Source organism: Phocoena phocoena, chromosome 10, assembly GCF_963924675.1.
Source record: "Phocoena phocoena chromosome 10, mPhoPho1.1, whole genome shotgun sequence".
In the NCBI taxonomy this organism is placed as follows: Eukaryota; Metazoa; Chordata; class Mammalia; order Artiodactyla; family Phocoenidae; genus Phocoena; species Phocoena phocoena.
The window spans coordinates 52,580,342-52,600,619 of record NC_089228.1 but is presented as its reverse complement, the minus strand read 5'-3'; the positions used below and the strand labels follow the sequence as shown (position 1 = coordinate 52,600,619).

The 20,278-nt window shown below is 42.1% G+C and overlaps 1 protein-coding gene across 1 annotated transcript in view; it reads right to left on the bottom strand.

Moving 5' to 3' along the window:
- The window catches only part of CMTM6 (CKLF like MARVEL transmembrane domain containing 6), a 49,867-nt gene extending 29,800 nt beyond the window's left edge, over nucleotides 1-20,067 (bottom strand). Inside the window, exon 1 of the mRNA XM_065886348.1 lies at nucleotides 19,930-20,067. Within this exon, the coding sequence (XP_065742420.1) occupies nucleotides 19,930-20,067 (138 nt within the window). The remainder of the gene's footprint in view (nucleotides 1-19,929) is intronic.
- Between the last annotated feature and the right edge of the window lie 211 nt (nucleotides 20,068-20,278).

Genomic DNA, 20,278 nt, shown 5'->3' with positions numbered 1-20,278 from the left:
GTCCACCAGAGACCTCCCGGCTCCATGTAATATCAAACGGCGAAAGCTCTCCCAGAGATCTCCATCTCAACGCTAAGACCCAGCTCCACTCAACAACCAGCAACCTACAGTGCAGGACACCCTAAGCCAAACAACTAGCAAGACAGGAACACAACCCCACCCATTAGCAGAGAGGCTGCCTAAAATCATAATAAGGTCACAGACACCCCCAAACACACCACCGGACACAGTCCTGCCCACCAGAAAGACAAGATCCAGCCTCATCCACCAGAACACAGGCACTAGTCCCCTCCACCAGGAAGCCTACACAACCCACTGAACCAACCTTAGCCACTGGAGGCAGACACCAAAAACAACGGGAACTAGGATCCTGCAGCCTGCAAAAAGGAGACCCCATACACAGTAAGATGAGCAAAATGATAAGACAGAGAAACACACAGCAGATGAAGGAGCAAGGTAAAAACCCACCAGACCAAACAATTGAAGAGGAAATAGGCAGTCTACCTGAAAAAGAATTCAGAGTAATGATAGTGAAGATGATCCAAAATCTTGGAACTAGAATGGAGAAAATATAAGAAACGTTTAACAAAGACCTAGAACAACTAAAGAGCAAACAAACAATGATTAACAACACAGTAAATGAAATATAAAAGTCTCTAGAAGGAATCCACAGCAGAAAACCTGAGGCAAAAGAACAGAGAAGTGACCTGGAAGACAAAATACTGGAAATAACTACTGCAGAGCAGAATAAAGAAAAAAGAATTGAGGACAGTCTTAGAGACCTCTGGGACAACAGTAAACGCACCAACACTGGAATTATAGGGGTCCCAGAAGAAGAGAAAAAGAAAGGGACTGAGAAAATATTTGAAGAGATTATAGTTGAAAACTTGCCTAACATGGGAAAGGAAACAGTTAATCAAGTCCAAGAAGCCCAGAGTGTCCCATACAGTATAAATCCAAAGAGAAACACGCCAAGCCACATATTAATCAAACTATCAAAAATTAAATATAAAGAAAAAATATTAAAAGCAGCAAGGGAAAAACAACAAATAACATACAAGGGAACCCCATAACGTTAACAGCTGATCTTTCAGCAGAAACTCTGCAAACCAGAAGAGAGTGGCAGGACATATTTAAAGTGATGAAAGGGGAAAACATACAACCAAGATTAGTCTACCCAGCAAGGATCTCACTCAGATTAGACAGAGAAATTAAAACCTTTACAGAAAAGCAAAAGCTAAGAGAATTCAGCACCACCAAACCAGCTTTACAACAAATGCTAAAAAAAACGTTTCTAGGCAGGAAACACAACACAAGGAAAAGACCTACAATAACAAACGCCAAACAATCAGGAAAATGGTAATAGGAAAATACATATAGATAATTACCTTAAATGTAAATGGATTAAATGCTCCCACCAAAAGACACAGACTGGCTGAATGGATACAAAAACAAGACCCACCAACATGCTGTCTACAAGAGATCCACTTCAGACCTAGGGACACATTCAGACTGAAAGTGAGGGGATAGAAAAAGATACATCATGCTAATGGAAATCAAAAGAAAGCTGGAGTAGCAATTCTCATATCAGACAAAATAGACTTTAAAATAAAGACGATTACAGGAGACAAAAAAGGACCCTACATAATGATCAAGGGATCAATCCAAGAAAAAGATACAACAATTTTAAATATTTATGCACCCAACAGAGGAGCACCTCAATACATAAGGTAAATGCTAACAGCCATAAAAGGGGAAATCGACAGTAACACAATCATAGTAGGGGACTTTAACGCCCCACTTTCACCAATGGACAGATCATCCAAAATGAAAATAAATAAGGAAACACAAGCTTTAAATGATACATTAAACAAGATGGACTTAATTGATATTTATAGGACATTCCATCCAAAAACAACAGAATACACTTTCTTCCCAAGTGCTCATGGAACATTCTCTAGGATAGATCATATCTTGGGTCACAAATCAAGCCTCAGTAAATTTAAGAAAATTGAAATCGTATCAAGTATCTTTTCCGACCACAACGCTATGAGACTAGATATCAATTACAGGAAAAAACGCTAAGAAAAAAAAACAACACATGGAGGCTAAACAATACACTACTTAATAACCAAGATATCACTGAAGAAATCAAAGAGGAAATTAAAAAATACCTAGAAACAAATGACAATGAAAACACGATGACCCAAAACCTATGGGATGCAGTAAAAGTAGTTCTAAGAGGGAGTTTACAGCAATACAATCCTACCTCAAGAAACAAGAAATATCTCAAGCAACCAAAAGTTACACCTAAAGCTATTAAAGAAAGAAGAACAAAAAAGCCCAAAATTAGCAGAAAGAAAGAAATCATAAAGATCAGATAAGAAATAAATGAAAAAGAAATGAAGGAAACAATAGCAAAGATCAATAAAACTAAAAGCTGGTTCTTTGAGAAGATAAACAAAATTGATAAACCATTAGCCAGACTCATCAAGAAAAAAGGGAGAAGACCCAAATCAATAGAATTAGGAATGAAAAAGGATAAGCAACAAATGACACTGCAGAAATACAAAGCATCATGAGAGATTACTATAAGCAACTATATGCCAATAAAATGGACAACCTGGAAGAACTGGACAAATTCTTAGAAAAGCACAACCTTCCGAGACTGAACCAGGAAGAAAGCACAACCTTCCGAGACTGAACCAGGAAGAAACAGAACATATAAACAGACCAGTCACAAGCACTGAAATTGAAACTGATTAAAAATCTTCCAACAAACAAAAGCCCAGGACCAGATGGCTTCACAGGTGAATTCTATCAAACATTTAGAGAAGAGCTAACACGTATCCTTCTCAAACTCTTCCAAAATATAGCAGAGGGAGGAACACTCCCAAACTCATTCTATGAGGCCACCATCACCCTGACACCAAAACGAGACAAAGACGTCACAAAGGAAACTACAGGCCAGGGACTTCCCTGGTGGCGCAGTGGTTAAGAATCCGCCTGCCAACGCGGCTGACACGGGTTTGAGTCCTGGACTGGGAAGATCCCACATGCCACGGAGCAACTAAGCCCATGCACCACAACTACTGAGCCTGTGCTCTAGAGCCTGTAAGCCACAACTCTTGAGCCCACGAGCCACTACTGAGCCCACATGCTACAACTACTGAAGCCCACGCGCCTAGAGCCCATGCTCTGCAATAAGAGAATCCACCACAATGAGAAGCCTGAGCACCACAAGGAAGAGTAGCCCCTGCTCGCCATAACTAGAGAAAGCCCACAGGCAGCAACAAAAACCCAATGCGGCCAAAAAAAAAAAAAGTAAAGTACAGGCCAACATCACTGATGAAAACAGAGGCAAAAATCCTCAACAAAATACTAGGAAACAGAATCCAACAGCACATTAAAAAGATCATACACCATGATCAAATGGGGTTTATCCCAGGAATGCAAGAATTCTTCAATAAACGCAAATCAATCAATGTGATAAGCCATATTAACAAACTGAAGGAGAAAAACCATATGATAATCTCACCAGATGCAGAAAAAGCTTGCAACATTATTCAACCCCCATTTATGATAAAAACACTACAGAAAGTAGGCATAGAGGGAACTTACCTCAACATAATAAAGGCCATATGACAAAACTACAGCCAACATCATTCTGAATGGTGAACAACTGAAACCATTTCCACTAAGATCAGCAACAAGACAAGGTTGCCCACTCTCACCACTATTATTTATTTATTTTTTTTAAATTTTTATTTATTTTTATTTTGGCTGTGTTGGTTCTTCGTTTCTGTGTGAGGGCTTTCTCTAGTTGCTGCGGGCGGGGGCCACTCTTCATCGTGGTGCATGGGCCTCTCACTATTGCGGCCTCTCCCGTTGCAGAGCACAGGCTCCAGATGTGCAGGCTCAGCAGTTGTGGCTCACGGGCCAAATTGCTCCGCGGCATGTGGGATCTTCCCAGACAAGGGCTCGAACCCGCATCCCCTGCGTTCGCAGGCAGATTCTCAACCACTGCACCACCGGGGAAGCCCTCACCACTATTATTCAACATAGTTTTGGAGGTTTCAGCCACGGCAGTCAGAGAAGAAAAAGAAATAAAAGGAATCCAAATCAGAACAGAAATAAAGCTGTCACTGTTTGCAGATGACATGATACTACACACAGAGACTCCAAAAGATGCTACCAGAAAACTACTAGAGCTAATCAATGAATTTGGTAAAGTTGCAGGATACAAAATTAATGCACAGAAATCTCTTGCATTCCTATACACTAAGAATGAAAGATCAGAAAGAGAAATTAAGGAAACAACAAAAAGAAAAAAATACCTAGGAATAAACCTACCTAAGGAGACAAAAGACCTGTATGCAGAAAACTATAAGACACTGATGAAAGAAATTAAAGGTGATACAAACAGATGGAGAGATATACCGTGTTCTTGGATTGGAGGAATCAACTTTGTGGAAATGACTATACTACCCCAAGCAATCTACAGATTCAGTGGAATCCCTATCAAACTACCAATGGCATTTTTCACAGAAGTAGAACAGAAAATTTCACAATTTGTATGGAAACACAAAAGACCCTGAGTACCCAAAGCAATCTTCAGAAAGAAAAATGGAGGTAGAGGAATCAGGTTCCCTGCCTTCAGAATATACTACAAGGCTACAGTAATCAAAAGAATGGTACTGACATAAAAACAGAAATACAGATCAATGGAACAGGATAGAAAGCCCAGAGATAAACCCACACACATGGTCACCTTATTTTGATAAAGGAGGCAAGACTATACAGTGGAGAAAAGACAGCCTCTTCAGTAAGTGGTGCTGGGAAAACTGGACAGCTACATTTAAAAGAATGAAATTAGAACACTCCCTAACACCATACACAAAAATAAACTCAAAAAGGATTAAAGACCTAAATGTAAGGCTGGAAACTATAAAACTCCTAGAGGAAAACACAGAAAGGACACTCCTTGACATAAATCACAGAAAGATTGTTTTTGACCCACCTCCTAGAGAAATGGAAATAAAAACAAAAATAAACAAATGGGGGCTTCCCTGGTGGTGCAGTGGCTGAGAGTCCACCTGCCGATGCAGGGGACACGGGTTCGTGCCCCGGTCCGCGAAGATCCCACATGCCACAGAGCGGCTCGGCCCGTGAGCCATGGCCGCTGAGCCTGCACGTCCAGAGCCTCTGCTCCGCAACGGGAGAGGCCAGAACAGTGAGAGGCCCACGTACCGCAAAAAACAAACAAACAAAAAACAAATGGGACGTAATGAAACTTCAAAACTTCTGCACAGCAAAGGAAACCATAAACAAGATGAAAAGACAACCCTCAGAATGGGAGAAAATACTTGCAAATGAAGCAACTGACAAAGGATTAATCTCCAAAATTAACAAGCAGCTCATGCAGCTCAATATCAAAAAAACAAACAACCCAAGAATGGGCAGAAGACCTAAATAGACATTTCTCCAAAGAAGATATACAGACAGCCAAGAAACACATGAAAGAATGTTCAACATCACTAATCATTAGAGAAATGCAAATCAAAACTACAATGAGGTATCACCTCACACCAGTTAGAACGGCTATCTTCAAAAAATTTACAAACAAATGCTGGAGAAGGTGTGGAGAAAAGGGAACTCTCTTGCACTGTTGATGGGAATGTAAATTGATGCAGCCACTATGGAGAACAGTATGGAGGTTCCTTAAAAAACTAAAAATAGAAATAACATATGACCCAGCAATCCCACTACTGGGCATATACCCTAAGAAAACCGTAATTCAAAAAGAGTCATGGGGACGAGGGGAAGATGGTGGAAGAGTAAGACGTGAAGATGACCTTCCTCCCCACAGATATACCAGAAATACATCTACACGTGGAACAACTCCTACAGAACACCTACTGAACGCTGGCAGAAGACCTCAGACCGCCCAAAAGGCAAGAAAGTCCCCACGTACCTGGGTAGGGCAAAAGAAAAAAGAATAAACAGAGACAAAAGGATAGGGATGGGCCCTGCACCAGTGGGAGGGAGCTGTGAAAGAGGAAAGGTTTCCACCCACTAGGAAGCCCCTTCACGGGCAGAGACTGCGAGTGGCGGAGGGGGAAGCTTCGGAGCCGCGAAGGAGAGCACAGCAACAGGGGTGCTGAGGGCAAAGCAGAGAGATTCCCGCACAGAGGATCAGTGCCAACCGGCACTTAACAGCCCGAGAGGCTTGTCTGCTCACCGGCCGGGGCGGGCGGTGCTGGGAGCTGAGGCTCGGCCTTCGGTTGGAGCACAGGGAGAGGGCTGGGCTTGGCGGCGTGAACACAGCCTTCAGGGGTTTAGTGCACCACGGCTAGCCGAGAGGGAGTCCGGGGAAAAGTCTGGACCTGCCGAAGAGGCAAGAGACTTTCTCTTCTCTCTTTGTTTCCTGGTGCATGAGGAGAGGGGATTAAGAGCGCTGCTTAAAGGAGCTCCAGAGATGGGCGTGAGCCGCGGCTAAAAGCACGGACCCCAGAGATGGGCATGAGACGCTAAGGCTGCTGCTGCCGCCCACAAGAAGCCTGTGTGTGAGCACAGGTCACTATCCACATCCCCCTTCCAGGGAGCCTGTGCAGCCCGCCACTGCCAGGGTCCCGGGATCCAGGGACAACTTCCCAGGGAGAACGCACAGAGTGCCTCAGGCTGGTGCAATGTCACATGGGCCTCTGCAGCCACAGGCTCGCCCCGTACTCCGTACCCCTCCCTCCCCCCGTCCTGAGTGAGCCAGAGTCCCGACGCAGCTGCTCCTTTAACCCCGTCCTGTCTGAGCGAAGAACAGACGCCCTCTGGCAACCTACACACAGACGCGGGGCGAAATTCAAAGCTGAGACCCAGGAGATGTGAGAACAAAGAAGAGAAAGGGAAATCTCTCCCAGCAGCCTCAGAAGCAGTGGATTAAAGCTCCACAATCAACTTGATGTACCCTGCATCTGTGGAATACATGAATAGACAATGAATCATCCCAAATTGAGGAGGTGGACTTTGAGAGCAAGATTTATGATTTGTTCCCCTTTTCCTTTTTTTGTGAGTGTGTATGTGTACACTTCTGTGTGAGATTTTGTCTGTAGAGCTTTGCTTTCACCATTTGTCCTAGGGTTCTATCCGTCTTTTTTTTTCTTTTTAAAAAAAATTTTTTTTCTTAATAATTATTTTATTTTATCTTACTTTATCTTCTTTTTTTCTTTCTTTCCTTACTTCCCTCCTTCCATCCTCCCTCCCTCCCCTCCCTCCCTCCCTCCCTCCCTTCCTTCCTTCCTTCCTTCCTTTCCTTTTCTACTTTTTCTCCCTTTTATTCTGCACCGTGTGGATGAAAGGCTCTTGGTGCTGCAGATAGGAGTCAGTTCTGTGCCTCTGAGGTGGGAGAGCCAACTTCAGGACACTGGTCCACAAGAGACCTCCCAGCTCCACATAATACCAAACGGCAAAAATCTCCCAGAGACCTCCATCTCAACACCAGCACCCAGCTTCACTCAACGACCAGCAAGCTACAGTGCTGGACACCCTATGCCAAACAACTAGCAAGACAGGAACACAACCCCACCCATTAGCAGAGAGGCTGCCTAAAATCATAATAAGTCCACAGACACCCCAAAACACACCACCAGACGTGGACCTGCCCACCAGAAAGACAAGATCCAGCCTCATCCACCAGAACCAGGCACTAGTCCCCTCCACCAGGAAGCCTACACAACCCACTGAACTACCTTTAGCCACTGGGGACAGACACCAAAAACAGCGGGAACTACAAACCTGCAGCCTGCAAAAAGGAGACCCCATACACAGTAAGATAAGCAAAATGAGAAGACAGAAAAACACACAGCAGATAAAGGAGCAAGATAAAAACCCACCAGACCTAACAAATGAAGAAGAAACAGGTAGTCTACCTGAAAAAGAATTCAGAATAATGATAGTAAAGATGATCCAAAATCTTGGAAATAGACAAAATGCAAGAAACATTTAACAAGGACCTAGAAGAACTAAAGATGAAACAAGCAATGATGAACAACACAATAAATGAAATTAAAAATACTCTAGATGGGATCAATAGCAGAATAACTGAGGCAGAAGAACAGATAAGTGACCTGGAAGATAAAATAGTAGGAATAACTACTGCAGAGCAGAATAAAGAAAAATGAATGAAAAGAACTGAGGACAGTCTCAGAGACCTCTGGGACAACATTAAACGCACCAACATTCGAATTATAGGGGTTCCAGAAGAAGAAGAGAAAAAGAAAGGGACTGAGAAAATATTTGAAGAGATTATAGTTGAAAACTTCCCTAATATGGGAAAGGAAATAGTTAATCAAGTCCAGGAAGCACAGAGAGTCCCATACAGGATAAATACAAGGAGAAATATGCCAAGACACGTATTAATCAAACTGTCAAAAATTAAATACAAAGAAAACATATTAAAAGCAGCAAGGGACAAACAACAAATAACACACAAGGCAATCCCCATAAGGTTAACAGCTGATCTTTCAGCAGAAACTACAAGCCAGAAGGAACTGGCAGGACATATTTAAAGTGATGAAGGTGAAAAACCTGCAACCAAGATTACTCTACCCAGCAAGGATCTCATTCAGATTTGACGGAGAAATTAAAACCTTTACAGACAAGCAAAAGCTGAGAGAGTTCAGCACCACCAAACCAGCTTTACAACAAATGCTAAAGGAACTGCTCTAGGCAAGAAACACAAGAGAAGGAAAAGAACTACAATAACAAACCCAAAACAATTAAGGAAATGGGAATAGTAACATACATATCGATAATTACCTTAAATGCAAATGGACTAAATGCTCCCACCAAAAGACACAGATTGGCTGAATGGATACAAAAACAAGACCCATCTAGATGCTGTCTACAAGAGACCCACTTCAGACCTAGAGACACATACAGACTGAAAGTGAGGGGATAGAAAAAGATATTTCATGCAAATGGAAACCAAAAGAAAGCTGAAGTAGCAATTCTCATATCAGACAAAATGGACTTTAAAATAAAGACTATTACAAGAGACAAAGAAGGACACTACATAATGATCAAGAGATCGATCCAAGAAGAAGATATAACAATTTTAAATATTTATGCACCCAACAGAGGAGCACCTCAATACATAAGGCAAATACTAACAGCCATAAAAGGGGATATCAACAGTAACACATTCATAGTAGGGGACTTTTAACACCCCACTTTCACCAATAGACAGATCATCCAAAATGAAAATAAATAAGGAAACACAAGCTTTAAATGATACATTAAACAAGATGGACTTAATTGATATTTATAGAACATTCCATCCAAAAACAACAGAATACACATTTTTCTCAAGTGCTCATGGAACATTCTCCAGGATAGATCATATCTTTTGTCACAAGTCAAGCCTTGGTAAATTTAAGAAAATCGAAATTGTATCAAGTATCTTTTCCTACCACAACACTATGAGACTAGATTATCAATTACAGGAAAAGATCTGTAAAAAATACAAGCATATGGAGGCTAAACAATACACTACTTAATAACGAAGTGATCACTGAAGAAATCAAAGAGGAAATTAAAAAATACCTAGAAACAAATGACAATGGGAGACACGACGACCCAAAATCTATGGATGCAGCAAAAGCAGTTCTAAGAGGGAAGTTTATAGCAATACAATCCTTCCTTAAGAAACAGGAAGCATCTCGAATAAACAACCTAACCTTGCACCTAAAGCAATTAGAGAAAGAAGAACAAAAAAACCCCAAAGTTAGCAGAAGGAAAGAAATCATAAAAATCAGATCAGAAATAAATGAAAAAGAAATGAAGGAAATGATAGCAAAGATCAATAAAACTAAAAGCTGGTTCTTTGAGAAGATAAACAAAATTGATAAACCATTAGCCAGACTCATCAAGAAAAAAAGGGAGAAGACTCAAATCAATAGAATTAGAAATGAAAAAGGAGAAATAACAACTGACACTGCAGAAATACCAAAGATCATGAGAGATTACTACAAGCAACTCTATGCCAATAAAATGGACAACCTGGAAGAAATGGACAAATTCTTAGAAATGCACAACCTGCCAAGACTGAATCAGGAAGAAACAGAAATATGAACAGACCAATCACAAGCACTGAAATTGAAACTGTGATTAAAAACCTTCCAACAGGGCTTCCCTGGTGGCGCAGTGGTTGGGAGTCTGCCTGCCGATGCAGGGGACACAGGTTCGTGCCCCAGTCTGGGAGGATCCCACATGCCGCAAAGTGGCTGGGCCCGTGAGACATGGCCGCTGGGCCTGCGCGTCTGGAGCCTGTGCTCCACAATGGGAGGGGCCGCAACAGTGAGAGGCCCGTGTACCGCAAAAAAAAAAAAAAAAAAAAAAATTCTTCCAACAAACAAAAGCCCAGGACCAGATGGCTTCACAGGCAAATTCTATCAAACATTTAGAGAAGAGCTAGCACCTATCCTTCTCAAACTCTTCCAAAATATAGCAGAGGGAGAAACACTCCCAAACTCATTCTACGAGGCCACAATCACCCTGATACCAAAACCAGACAAGGATGTCACAAAGAAAGAAAAATACAGGCCAATATCACTGATGAACACAAATGCAAAAATCCTCAACAAAATACTAGCAAACAGAATCCAACACCACATTAAATGGATCATACACCATAATCAAGTGGGGTTTATTCCAGGAATGCAAGGATTCTTCAATATATGCAAATCAATCAACGTGATACACCACATTAACAAACTGAAGGAGAAAAACCATATGATCATCTCAATAGATGCAGAGAAAGCTTTTGACAAAATTCAACACCCATTTATGATAAAAACCCTGCAGAAAGTAGGCATAGAGGGAACTTACCTCAACATAATCAAGGCCATATATGACAAACCCATAGCCAACATCACCCTCAGTGGTGAAAAACTGAAAGCATTTGCACTAAGATCAGGAACAAGACAAGGTTGCCCACACTCACCACTCCTATTCAACATAGTTTTGGAAGTTTTAGCCACAAAAATCACAAGAAGAGGAAATAAAGGGAATCCAAATCGGAAAAGAAGAAGTAAAGCTGTCACTGTTTGCAGATGACATGATACTATACATAGAGAATCCTAAAGATGCTACCAGAAAACTGCTAGAGCTAATCAATGAATTTGGTAAAGTAGCAGGATACGAAATTAGTGCACAGAAATCTCTGGCATTCCTATACACTAATGATGAAAAATCTGAAAGTGAAATCAAGAAAACACTCCCATTTACCATTGCAACAAAAAGAATAAAATATCTAGAAATAAACCTACCTAAGGAGACGAAAGATCTGTGCGCAGAAAATTATAAGACACTGATGAAAGAAATTAAAGATGATACAAACAGATGGAGAGATATACCATGTTCTTGGATTGGAAGAATCAACATTGTGAAAATGACTCTACTACCGAAAGCAATCTACAGATTCAATGCAATTCCTATCAAACTACCACTGGCATTTCTCACAGAACTAGAACAAAAAATTTCACAGTTTGTATGGAAACACAAAAGACCCCAAATAGCCAAAGCAATCTTGAGAAAGAAAAACGGAGCTAGAGGAGTCAGGCTCCCTGACTTCAGACTATACTACAAAGCTACAGTAATCAAGACAGTATGGTACTGGCACAAAAACAGAAAGATAGAAAAATGGAACAGGATAGAAAGCCCAGAGATAAACCCATGCACATATGGTCACCTTATCTTTGATAAAGGAAGCAGGAATGTACAGTGGAGAAAAGACAGCCTCTTCAATAAGTGGTGCTGGGAAAACTGGAGAAGTTCATGTAAAAGTATGAAATTAGATCACTCCCTATAACACCATACACAAAAATAAGCTCAAAATGGATTAAAGACCTAAATGTAAGGCCAGAAACTATCAAACTCTTAGAGGAAAACATAGGCAGGACACTCTATGACATAAATCACAGCAAGATCCTTTTTGACCCACCTCCTAGAGAAATGGAAATAAAAACAAAAATAAACAAATGGGACGTAATGAAACTTCAAAGCTTTTGCACAGCAAAGGAAACAATAAACAAGACCAAAAGACAGCCCTCAGAATGGGAGAAAATATTTGCAAATGAAGCAACTAACAAAGGGTTAATCTCCAAAATTTATAAGCAGCTCATGCAGCTCAATAACAAAAAAACAAACAACCCAATCCAAAAATGGCAGAAGACCTAAATAGACATTTCTCCAAAGAAGATATACAGACTACCAACAAACACATGAAAGAATGCTCAACATCACTAATCATTAGAGGAATGCAAATCAAAACTACAATGAGATATCATCTCACACCAGTCAGAATGGCCATCATCAAAAAATCTAGAAACAATAAATGCTGGAGAGGGTGTGGAGAAAAGGGAACCCTCTTGCACTGTTGGTGGGAATGTGAACTGGTACAGCCACTATGGAGAACAGTATGGAGGTTCCTTTAAAAACTACAAATAGAACTACCATATGACCCAGCAATCCCACTACTGGGCATATACCCTGAGAAAACCATAATTCAAAAAGAGTCATGTACCACAATGTTCACTGCAGCTCTATTTACAATAGCCTGGAGATGGAGACAACCTAAGTGTCCATCATCAGATGAATGGATAAAGAAGATGTGGCACATATATACAATGGAATATTACTCAGCCATAAACAGAAGCAAAATTGAGCTATCTGTAATGAGGTGGATAGACCTAGAGTCTGTCATACAGAGTGAAGTAAGTCAGAAAGAGAAAGACAAATACCGTATGCTAACACATATATATGGAATTTAAGGGAAAAAAATGTCATGAAGAACCTACAGGTAAGACAGGAATAAAGACACAGACCTACTAGAGAATGGACTTGAGGATATGGGGAGGGGGAAGTGTAAGCTGTGACAAAGCAAGAGAGTGGCATGGACATATATACACTACCAAATGTAAAATAGATAGCTAGTGGGAAGCAGCCCCATAGCACAGGGAGATCAGCTCGGTGCTTTGTGACCACCTAGAGGGGTGGAATAGGGAGGGTGGGAGGGAGGGAGACGCAAGAGGGAAGAGATATGAGATCATATGTATAATTGATTCACTTTGTTATAAAGCAGAAACTAACACACCATTGTAAAGCAATTATACTCCAATAAAGATGTAAAAAAGAGTCATGTACCACAATGTTCACTGCAGCTGTATTTACAATAGCCAGGACATGGAAGCAATGTAAGTGTCCACTGACAGATGAATGGATAAAGATGTGGCACATATATACAGTGGAATATTACTCAGCCATAAAAAGAAATGAAATTGAGTTATTTGTAGTGAGGTGGATGGACCTAGAATCTGTCATACAGATTGAAGTAAGTCAGAAAGAGAAAAACAAATACCATATGCTAACACATGTATGTGGAATTTAAAAAAAAAAAAAAGTTTCTGAAGAACCTAGGGCCAGCACAGGAAAAAAGACGCAGAGATAGAAAATGGACTTGAGGACACAGGGAGGGGCACGGGTAAGCTGGGACGAAGTGAGAGAGTGGCGTGGACTTATATATGCTACCGAATGTATAATAGATAGCTAGTGGGAAGCAGCCACATAGCACAAGGAGATCAGCTTGGTGCTCTGTGACCACCTATAGGGGTGGAATAGGGAGGGTGGGAGGGAGACGCGAGAGGGAGGAGATATGGGCATATATGTATATGTATAGCTGATTCACTTTGTTATGCAGCACAAACTAACACACCACTGTAAAGCAATTATACTCCAATAGGGCTTCCCTGGTGGCGCAGTGGTTAAGAATCTGCCTGCCAACGCAGCAGACATGGGTTCGAGCCCTGGTCGGGAAGATCCCACATGCCATGGAGTAACTAAGCCCGTGCGCCACAACTACTGAGCCTGCGCTCTGGAGCCCATGAGCCACAACTACTGAAGCCCACGCTCCTAGAGCCTGTGCTCCGCAACAAGAGAAGCCACCGCAATGAGAAGCCTGCATGCCGCAACTGGAGAAAAGCCCTCACGCAGCGATGAAGACCCAACACAGCCATAAATAAATAAATAAATAAAAATTTAAAGAAAATTATACTCCAATAAAGATGCTGGAAAAAAAAAGTTTAAAAAATTCAGTGTATTGAGTATTATGTATCCAACATTGTAATATATATAGGAACATGTAATAACAAAGCAACAAGATCAATGTATAAGAAAACAATAATTTTATATCTCATAATTGAGCATTTGTTATACATAAATTCAGGAAATATCAGGAAAATGTTCAGATCCACCTGCACTAATAATAGCTGGAGAAAGATGAGTGGAAAAGCAAGACTCAAATCAGGGCCAAGAGACACACAGGGTCAGGATAGGCAGAGGGCATTCCAGGTGCAGCACAAAAGGAACAGATTCATGCCAGCAAGGATTTGCACAGTAGCCCAAAAGGGATAATAAGGCAACCAACCTAACTGGATGGGAAATGATGAGGAAAATGGTTAAGGAGTTGAGCGACAGTGATGATCGTGCCAGGGAGTATGGACTTCTAGATGCAGGCACTGCCTGTCTGGTTTAGTTGGTTAGCAGACAGGAGGAGCGGAGGTCCGGATGAGGCCTGAAGGAACATCAACAGTTCAAGGGGAGGAGAGAACAGGGCAACTTGTACCAGACAAGCAAGTCACAGGAAGTTTAACACTTCTTTCCTAAACTCCTTAAGAAGCAAGGACTTCCGGGACTTCCCTGGTGGCTCCGTGGTTAAGAATCCACCTGCCAATGTAGGGAACATGGATTTGATCCCTGGTCTGGGAAGATACCACATGCCACGGAGCAACTAAGCCCGTGTGCCACAACTACTGAGCTGTGCACCTAGAGCCCGTGTTCCACAATGAGAAGCCCACGCACCACAACGAAGAGTAGCCCCCGCTCGCCGCAACTAGAGAAAATCCGTACGCAGCAACAAAGACCCAATGCAGCCATAAATAAATAAACAAACAAATAAATAAAAGAATTTTTTAAAGCAAGGACTTCACTGGTGGTCCAACGGTTGGGACTCCGCGTTTCCAATGTAGGGGGCTGCACGGTGCAGCCAAAAAAAAGAAAGGAAGTAAACACACTCCTCCAAATTGTAAATCTAACGATGCTGTGGAGTGTGTGAGTGGTGTGACGGCTGAAGTGTGGCTTATTTTATTAATCATATATATGTAAGTAATCGTATATATTTATGTTTATATTTGTAAGCAGACACTTTTTTGTATTAAAAAAGTAAAAAGATGTGAAAGTTAAGGGAAGAAGTTTGAGAAATGTGTGGTCACCAGCATTAAATACCAAAGTGGTTAAAGATTGGAAAAGAGATAAAGTCACTGAATTGCATAAGGAAATAATGGTGAATGCAACCCATAAATTTAGAGGCTCACTGATTACTTTCTGGTAAACAGTTTTGCTCTCAATGGCATGAAGGCATGTACTAAAGATTGCTTACTGGATATTAGGCTAAGTATCTAACAACAGTACGTACACCTAATGCGGCTCCTTCTAATGACGAAATTTTACCCAAACATAATTAAGGGGATTATCAAGCTCTTAGAGTTGGGAGAGCCCTTGGAGAACACAGTCTCCCAGCCTCATGTTTACAGTTGATGGACTTAATCTCTGACAGACTAAATCCCAAGTCAGCCAGGCACAGACAAGAACCCGGGTCTCCTAACTCCTACTCTGTACTTGTTTCCCCCCATAAAGCACTGTTTATTAAGTTCATTTTACAACTATGTATGTTTCTGTAGGTTTTCCCTGTAAGTTGGGTTTTTGAAGTTACAACCATAGTTTTGTGCATTTCCCCTTTTGCTGGTAAATCATACATTAAAACCAATGTGCTAGGGTCACCACATTTGGGAAGTCTTAGTGACTAAAGATCGTCTTACACTTCTGGTGACTTAAATATTCAGATAATGACTACCCTGTGTCTCCATTTCAGTTTCACTACCTTTTCTGAAACTTCAGTCTTCCCTAAACTTAACAGTCATCATACTACATACTAATTCTCCATCATTTAGCAGTCTACCACCAAAAAACTTCCCATGAACTTTTTAACATTTGCTATTGATTATAAGGCTCCATCTACACAATTATATGAGTCTGTAAATTTCTGAATTTGCTATTAAAAACCTTGTAGTGATACCTAAGGTTCAAGTAAACAAATCAGTCAACCTGAAATCAGGTAAGCCTCCCTTGCCTTCGGCAAACATTTATTCTCCCAAACGTTCGAAGATACAATTTGCTGACATTACAGATCTTCTTCAAGGTAAAAACAGAGCATTTCAATTTAGTAGCTAACAGTTTTCACATTTAAATCATGAAAAGAGCACCAACATAATACAAACTGTTTCTAAGTGATCTGTTTCTTGGCACTTACAGAGTAACAATATTTATAATTTAATAAATTTAAATGACTGGTGAATTCTAAATCAAACTGCTTGCCTGAAGAGCCATTATGGGGACTTCCCTGGTGGCGCAGTGGTTAAGAATCCACCTGCCAATGCAGGGGACATGGGTTCAATCCCTGGTCCAGGAAGACCCCACATGCCACGAAGCAACTAAGCCCGTGCACTGCAACTACTGAGCCTGCGCTCTACAGCCCGCGAGCCACAGCTACTGAGCCCACGTGCCACAAATACCGAAGACCGCGCACTCTAGGGCCCGCCTGCCGCAACTACTAAGCCAGCATGCCCCAACCACTGAAGTCCGCGTGCCTAGAGCCTGCCCACCGCAATGAGAAGCCCCGGCCCGCCGCAACTAGAGAAAGCTCGTGCTCAGCAACGAAGACCCAACACAGCCAAAAAAAAAAAGAAGTCATTATAATCATAGTACTATGTAGCCTTCAGGACATTCAGTTGGTACCATAAACACAATGTTGGCTTGTGGCAGAGAGAATATCACACATACTTAGATCACTGCACCAGTTTACTAGCAAGGAATTAGGTTGCCAAAGGTCAGTTCTCCCCTTAAAACAAAAACAAACTCCCTCAAAAATAACAATAACAAAAACGTCACAAAATAAAATATGGGCATAAGGACCAGTCTAAGGGTACAATAAACTAATAAAGTGACTGCATCAATTCAGACCTGCGATGACTCCTTATGGTAAATTCTCAGCTGAGTCTCTATTTTTTCTTCAGCTCTGGAAGGGTGGATGGACAAGCCTTTGAAAAAATTAAGGTCACATCTGAATGGTAGACAGAGCCATGTAACTCCCAGAGTATGTTAACTCAAGAACTGGTTATTCTCTTTTCTCTCTAACCTCCCCTTCTGTTTGCAGGCTCTGTTCTCTGTCTACCCTTTGGTGTTCAGCTCTGTACCAGCAAGCACATCCCACAGAGCCTCAGAGATTTCTAAAAATCTTAAGAGTGGAAAGAACCTCAGAGGAAATCCAATGCAACTTCCTAGGACTCTAAGAATTTCCTAAGTACACAGTGTTTTTTAAGTTTTAGAATAAGATTCATTTCCCTTTTGGGGTCTTTGAGAATCTGATAAGATTTATGGGTCTAGAATAATGTACCCAAACACAGAAATGCACTATATTTTGAATAAAATGTCATAGGGCTTGCAGGTCTCTTATTAAAGTACCTCCTCTTTTTTTTTTTTTTTTTTTTGGTACGCGGGCCTCTCACTGTTGTGGCCTCTCCCGTTGCGGAGCACAGGCTCTGGACACGCAGGCTCAGCGGCCATGGCTCACGGGCCCAGCCGCTCTGTGGCATGTGGGATCTTCCCGGACCAGGGCACGAACCCGTGTCCCCTGCATCGGCAGGCGGACTCTCAACCACTGAGCCACCAGGGAAGCCCAAAGTACCTCCTCTTTTGATTGTGGGTTTCTCCACTATGATTGTTTCCTTCTTGGAGCTTTCCAATTCTATTTAATTAAAAAATAAGTTATCTAAAGTAAAACAACTTAAAGGCAGAGTTTGAGTTAAGGCAAAGAAGACTTTGCCTGTTGCCCCTGGCTGGATGACAGTTTTCATTTCTTCTATATATAACTTCCTTGGGACTTTCCGGGTAACTCCTATAATATACTGTTGTGAAGAGGCAAGACATTAAAACAGACAAAGCAAGAACAAAAAGAAAACCATCAAAATGAAAGGCAATAATGAAATATTTTTTAAATCTATATTAAAGAAAGTGTTCTTGTAACATTACAAGTTCCCCATAAACAGAGTGAATTCCCTGGCGGTCCAGTGGTTAGGACTCCGAGCTTTCACTGTGGAGGGCACAGGTTCGATCCTGAGTCAGGAAACTAAGATCCCGCAAGCTGTGCAGTGGCAGTTTTTATTCTCTCACTCTTTCTCCTACGGATGATGGAGAACAAGCAGGAATAGTCTAACAACCCTCAAAAGGCAAACTCATCTTCCTCTCCTCTCCACCTCCAAGTAAAAAGTCTATCCAAACTTCTGGCTGTATTCTATTCTGAAGATATGGAACTACAGTTTACTAAACTATAAACAAGGTAATGGGAAATTTTACTTTAGATTTGCCAGTTCTGATTAGAAAGGAAACATAAAGGCAACTAAAAGCAGATTTAATGGGCAACAGACCAGAATTGATGATGTCTTTTGAGCAGCAAGAGTGCTTTAGATGAATATTAACCCTTTTCTGTTCTAAAGAGTTCTACTATTTATGTAGAAACATTTTAGCTCTAAGGCAGAGACATAGCTGATATCTAAGAGTCAAGTGAGAGCTGACAAGAGGAAGAGCAGAAGGAAGCCCTTCTGGGTAGAAGGAACCGCCCATGCAAAGGAACAATGGCAGGAGGGAGCTGATGACACCTGGTAAGAACAGATAGGTTGCCAGTATGGAATTAAAAGGAGATAGAGCCAGACCCTGGGGTTCCACAGGCCACAGTGTCACTTGCTTCCAAATGACTCCCCAATTATTCTCAGAAGTGATCATTTTGGTGGCTAAAAAGTACTGTTTGTTTTCTGACTACTATTTTTCTATCCAATAAAAGCAGGTCATCTGAGTTCTAAGAATGTAAGTTCTGGTTACCTGATTTCTAAGAACTTAAGGTTTTTCCAAGGAAACTAACTGGCTATTTTCACTTGGTTGGTTCAAAAAACCAACCCAACCCATAAACACTCTATAAACAGTCTGAGTTTTCCTCTTGCAGAAAATGTTAACCATCATTGGTTAAAACAGAACATAGGAACTTAATATGTGTGTAATCTGAATTAAAATTTAAATCTCAAAGATGTTTTGATATTTTCAGTAGTAGGTTTAAGGTCCTTAACCAATGCCCAAAGTAAACTGAAACTCAGCGACATTGAAAAAGAATGCCCTCGCTCTGCTACCTGCACATAACACACACAAAAAGCTGTCCTTTTGACTTCGTATTTGGTACACACATATTGCTCATTCAGAAGTAATTCTTTTCCAGTCAATATAAAACTTTTGGGAGACAATTTATTGGGCACACACATCTCTATGCCTTGTGTAGTATCGGAAGACTTTGTCCAACAAATTAAACTGCCCCCTTGGGCTCGCACCAGGAAACCCGCAAGAACCAGAGAAAGATAAACAAAAAGCGTTTCATAGTCTAAATACAGGCACTTTGGGAGATAATGCAGAGTTACAGCTGGGAGAAGGGCCGAAGTCTTACAGAGGAGGAGAGAAAGTCTACGCGGCTGACTTGGGTCTCTGACGCATTTCCTGCGCCCGCCAAACACGCTCGGTGGTCCTAGGTAGCCGTCGGGGACCCAGGGGGAAAGGGAGCCGGGATGAGGGGGCGCCGGCAGGAAGGGGGAGCCCCGAGGGGAACGGCCCCTCCCCAGGCGGAGAGGGAAGGAGCTGGAGATGTGGAAACGGCCGCTTCTTAACTGCCAGCTGAGAGCCGCTCGACTGTCTCCTCTCGCCCGGGGGCCCCGGCCGCGGACTCACCAGCTGAAGGAGTTTGATGATTAGCCGGGTCCCCTTGAGCCGGCGCAGGTTGAAGTAGGCGACGAGGCCGCTCCGGGCGCCTCTGGCGGGCCCCGGGTGTGCCTCAGTGGTGGATCTGTAGACCGCTCCGTTCTCCATCGCCCACGGTCCGGGAACGCAAGGCCGCAACTGGCGTCGCAGACTTCGCCGACTCCGCTACCAGGACCTTCACTTCCTGGGCCTCCGCCCCACTTCCTGAGCCTCCGCCCCACTTCCGGCCGACTCCGCCCCTGCCCCGCCTCTTCCAGAGCCCCGCTCCCTGCCGCGAGGCCTTACCTCTTTTCTAACTTGTAAAGATCTGCGGAGAGAC